The sequence below is a fragment of the Vespula pensylvanica genome, chromosome 22 (genome assembly GCF_014466175.1).
Source record: "Vespula pensylvanica isolate Volc-1 chromosome 22, ASM1446617v1, whole genome shotgun sequence".
In the NCBI taxonomy this organism is placed as follows: Eukaryota; Metazoa; Arthropoda; class Insecta; order Hymenoptera; family Vespidae; genus Vespula; species Vespula pensylvanica.
The window spans coordinates 525474-530615 of NC_057706.1; the positions used below are offsets into that span (position 1 = coordinate 525474).

A 5142-nucleotide genomic window follows, 5' to 3' on the forward strand; every position below is an offset into this window, starting at 1 on the left:
ATCACCCATTTTCTTATTGATTTTAAATATTAGTAAAATACTTTATATCGAATCTATCCTCATTTATCTATGTTAGAATTTAAACTGTGATGTGTGCCTACACCGAGACAAGAACGATCGGTTAAAAATCGATTTACATAACGTATCATAGAAGAAATAGTTGTGTATCTATCGATTCGTATGTACACAACCTGCTCCGAACTATCGACTATTCGATTTTCGTATGACTCTTCTCTTCCTCTCTCTCTCTCTCTCTCTTTCTTCGCGTGTACAATCGATTATACAATATCGTCGCGCCTAGTCGTCGTTAAATCGCGCAAAAAGGAAAAGCCGCGACCCGCAAAGGTGATGCACGATGCCGCTTCGAAACACAACCGGTTATCTAACTTCATGATACTCGTATCTAGAAGTAGTAACGAGAGGGACGAGCTCGAGGGATCGAATATGTTTAAAGGGAAAGAGGGAGGGACTAAGATCGAACGTCTACGATTCTTCGTTAGACCCTCGTGTTACATGTCACCGTAGAAAAACGACGATATAAATTCGATATTCTTTACCTTAACCATTCATTTTAGCACGGGCAATGTTATTTAAGCTAAACGAAAAAAAGAGAAAGAGAAAGAGAGAGAGAGTCATGTCCTGGAAATTTTTTTCGGGATAGGAAGTTCGATTTGTTATCGATTTCTCGCTTGCGGCATCGCGAGCATACGCGATACATACGCGCATAATGCATAAATGTATGTATACCAATATGTCCGTGAATGTAAAGTAATTATCAAAAAATTTCACAAAAACACGAGCTTAGTTGTCAATGGAATTAAAAGAGGACAAAAAAACAAGCAAGAAAAAAAGAAAATTATTCGTAAAGTTTGAACCCAACAAGTCGCAGGTAGCGACCTCGGTTTGGTAAAGAAAAAAGAGGGGGAAAAAATAAAAAAAAAAAAAAAAGAAAGAAAGAAAGAAAAAGAAAAAGATTTAACTCGCGAAAGTCTACGAGAAAGGGTTGATTTAAATAAATCCGACCGTTCGATCGATATTTATCGATTTGACAAAGCTTCTTTGAGCTCAACTTTCGACCGAGGCTGCTTATAAGGAGATCAAGAATGCGTTCCATCAACATTGACATAGATCTTATCTCGAAAATGATCCTCTTCGATTATCATCCGATCGACTCTCTGATAGAGAGCGTCATTAGCATAAGACACGATCTTATGTAACTACGTAGTCACTTTCTTTTCAAAGATTAACGCATATCTTTTCCCTCCTTTTTCTTTTCATCCTTCTTCCCATTCGAATACTTCTCTCTATTCTCTTTCTCCATTTTCTAAGAACGAATACAATTTATTATTTCAATCGTTCCTTGATTACATTCGACAATCGACGTTACCCGACGATAGATAAGCGTCTAACATCTAAATCTTGAGCGTAATCGGCAATCACATTTTCTTTTTCTCTTCTCTTTTCTTTTTCCTACTCTATCATCAATAGCTTCTATTCACTCGTTAAACGTTATTAACTCATCGGCGCCTTAGGATAGAGCGTCGATGATTTAAGTCCGCTTCGCCGTTGTCTAATGGCAAAACTCGTTTTCTCTCTGGCAGCTAGCAATACATTTAAACGATTCTAACGTGTCGTTTGCCTTTGCCCAAGTACTTATGTACGTTTCTCTCGAATTAGGAAGGAATTAGATAATTACTAACGTTTTTACCATTCCTCCTTACAAAGATGGATATTCGTCTCGAATATCCTCGATAACGATGTATGCTTCTTGAAATGTCCTTTCTTTTAATATGTCATTTAAGATTCGCACGGTTCAAATGGTTCACGGTGACGAAGAAAGATTGTTAAAATTTGATCAATCGTTGAGATATGAATGATTGAAAACCGTTGAAGTATTCGTTGTCAGTACGACAATGGTATTACAATCTAAGAACATCTCTAACAAGTTGACAGACTCTCTTTTCCAGACTCCACGTGTATAAGATATTATCATACCGGTTACGATAGACCACGATTATGTTACATACTACAGTTCGTATCGTGTATACAGCTTAGAGCGAGACTCTGGTAATTCGTTAATCTTTATTAAGCAAAGAAATTATGCAAAATCCGACATTGGAACTCGTTTTCGTTTTCTCTCTGTCGTCCTTCGAATTATTTTCTTTTAATTTCAATTCATCTTTTTTTTTTCTACAACGCTATTATTTATCACCAATTTAAATTAAAAAGAATTTAGAGAAACTCGAGTCTATCCAACGATGAACGATTTCTCATGGAAATATTAGTATCTCGTTAGAAGACCACCGAAATAAGACTTTTATCGAAAGAGAAAAAAAGGAAGAAGGAAAAATCCAAAACATTTAAAAAAAAAAAACATTTCTACATCGTTCCATGCTACAATCAGATATGCGATGGTTTCGGCTGGCAAACTTTCATCGCATGCTCGCAATGTCGCAATAATAGGGACTACGAAGTAAAACCATCTTGCTACTTTATTCCGATTTAATTGGCACGATATGTTAAAACTTACGTATATATCTAAATACTACTTGGATACATACGTATCTAATACATTTTTCTAAACATCTATAGTTAAGGAGACGTGGCATTGCATAATTCTAAACGAATAGTACCGAAGTAGGCATCCCGAACGAGGAGGATCAATGAATGAAGATCGACGAGAGTAGGTAAAGCCTGACTAACCTTTAAACGTGCGCTCATCTTCCAAAGTGCATTTTAAATTGCTTTGAGCTTTCTAGTAGCGTTAAGAACCGAATACGTAAACGTAAACGCATTGTGAAACGCGGGGAGACAATTAACGTATCGTCTTAGATTTCGATGCCGGTTCTTTCGCGTGATCTTAACAATTAGATTTTGTAAACTCTTATTATCGTCTCTGAAACGAAAAGAAGAACAAAAATACAGGATAGAAATAAAGATTTTATTCGTGAGAGGAAGTCGGATCAATAAATAACTGACAAAGAAACGATTTCATTTTATCAATTCCTTTTTCAACAATTGGAATTCGATAAAAATGGGCGCACGACAGAAACCATTTAATCTTTTGCGAAAGTCAAAGGTTCGCTTTGAAACAAAGTGCGTATCAGAGACAGTCGAGCTAATTCCACTTTCTTTCCTATCCTCGAGCGAGTCTCTTATTTATCTACGTACGAATCGAATCGACAAGGAGATAATTGGTATCCCATTGTCTCCGGATTATCTGCCGTAGAGCATCTCAGGGCAAAACAAAGAACACACGGCGAGAATCGAGGACGATTATGGTTCCAACGTCGATGTCTCTTCCTTGAAATCCTACCTAACATTTAAACTCAACGCCGATTCTTTTGTAGATCCTCTTCTTCTTCTTCTTCCTTTTTCTCCGTAGTCTACTATATATAAGCGTGTATATTATGTATCCTCGTATTTTCGACACACGGACACGTTGGTACCATCACCGGGATGGGCCAATGCCATTAGGCTAGAAGATTTCGTCACTCTGCCAGAATTTCAGCAGCGAAACCTTCGTTAGTGGTAGGGGACTTAATCGTAACACGAAATCCGCCTATATAATCAGCCAGCATCCTCTTTCGAATCAGTGAAGTGATTCAACTCGTCTCGAATCAAATTTCTTCTTTGCACTTATTAATTCTTCCAAAAACAAACTCATCAAAGATGAAACTGGTGCGTTTTCAACGATACGTGATCCTTTGTGTAGACCGGGGAATGAATTCTTAGCAAAACGATAATCCTCGAGAAGTGTTTATTAATAACATAAAAAACGTAAAAAATTTTCATACAAAATTTTCGAACGATTAGCACGTATATGCGTATATACAACTCGGAATCATACTTACGATCTTGAAAACAAGGAGATACGTCGAACGATAGTTTAACAATCATCTCTATTATTGCAATAACAATTACCGATAACGTCGTATAATTGCAAATGAACGGATCTTACGAACTGGTCCGATGATTATTTTTTTCTTTTTTTTTCCTCTTTTTTCCTCTTAAGAATATTCTTGCGTGAGGCGAACGCGACGAATTTACATCGTCTCTTATTATTTCCAGAGATAAACGAATAGCTTGCTTATCGTTAAAAGGAGCATGGAAAAAAGGAAACAAAGAATTATGCGACTAGATGAAAAAGATAGCTAACGTTTGAATTTACTCGTAGATCATCGCTTTCTCCGCTCTTTTGGCTGTTGCCCTCGCTCGTCCGCAACATCAGGAGGATGTGGTAGTCGTGAAGGAGACACCGTCCGACAATATCGGTGTTGGTGGCTACAACTATGGCTACGAACTCTCGAACGGTCAACACCATGAGGAATCAGCCGAATTAACGAATGCTGGCACTGAAAACGAGGCTCTTGCCGTTAGGGGTAGCTTCGGTTGGGTCGACCCGGTTACCAATCAACGATACACCGTCAGCTACGTTGCCGATGAGAATGGTTTCCATCCAGTGGGTGAACATCTTCCATCGGCCTGATTTCTTTATTATAAAAGGACAAATATTAGTTTATTAATAAAATTATTTTATAACCAAACTCATTTTCATTCTCTTCTTCGTCATGTCGTGTATCCTTCGTAATAACTTAAGGTTACTTTCTAAATAGTAAATCACTGTCGTATGATTTACGATCGAAGAAAATTAAGTTTTTGATTCGAAGGATTATAGTCGACCGTTCTATAGGACGACACGTGTAACGTTCGTACTACTTAAAAGAACCGTCTTCCAACTGCTGAGCTAAGAATGTTATTTAAATGTTAATTGGTACATCTTATTACTATCAATATGTATACGTTGGTATTGACAAAAGTACTCGTAGAATATTCGATGTATATTTATCCTAAAAAAAAAAAAAAAATGATCCTTTAAAAGGCACGGATAAAGTTGTACGGAACAAGTGTTATATCGATCGATATTTTCTACGATGTACGTCACGTGTTGACAAGTATGATAAATTATAAAGCAAGAAACTTACGAAATGTGATATTTCTTTGTAAATATTATGTACTTCTCTTTTTGTACCTCTCTCTTTCTTTCTTATAATGCTCTTTACGTAACAATCCACATCTCGTGTTCAACATAATTTATTCCCATGTGCGTTGTACGATGTCAGCTGATGAGTGCATACGTTC

At 37.0% G+C, this 5142-nt stretch overlaps 1 protein-coding gene across 1 annotated transcript; it reads left to right on the forward strand.

The window, feature by feature from the left end:
- The first annotated feature begins 3579 nt into the window (after positions 1 to 3579).
- On the forward strand, positions 3580 to 4547 carry LOC122636615 (flexible cuticle protein 12-like). Its single transcript, XM_043828017.1, has 2 exons — positions 3580 to 3681; positions 4178 to 4547. The coding sequence occupies exons 1-2, from the start codon at positions 3673 to 3675 to the stop codon at positions 4487 to 4489; spliced, it is 321 nt and encodes a 106-aa protein (XP_043683952.1). The 5' UTR covers positions 3580 to 3672; the 3' UTR covers positions 4490 to 4547.
- The last annotated feature ends 595 nt before the right edge of the window (positions 4548 to 5142 follow it).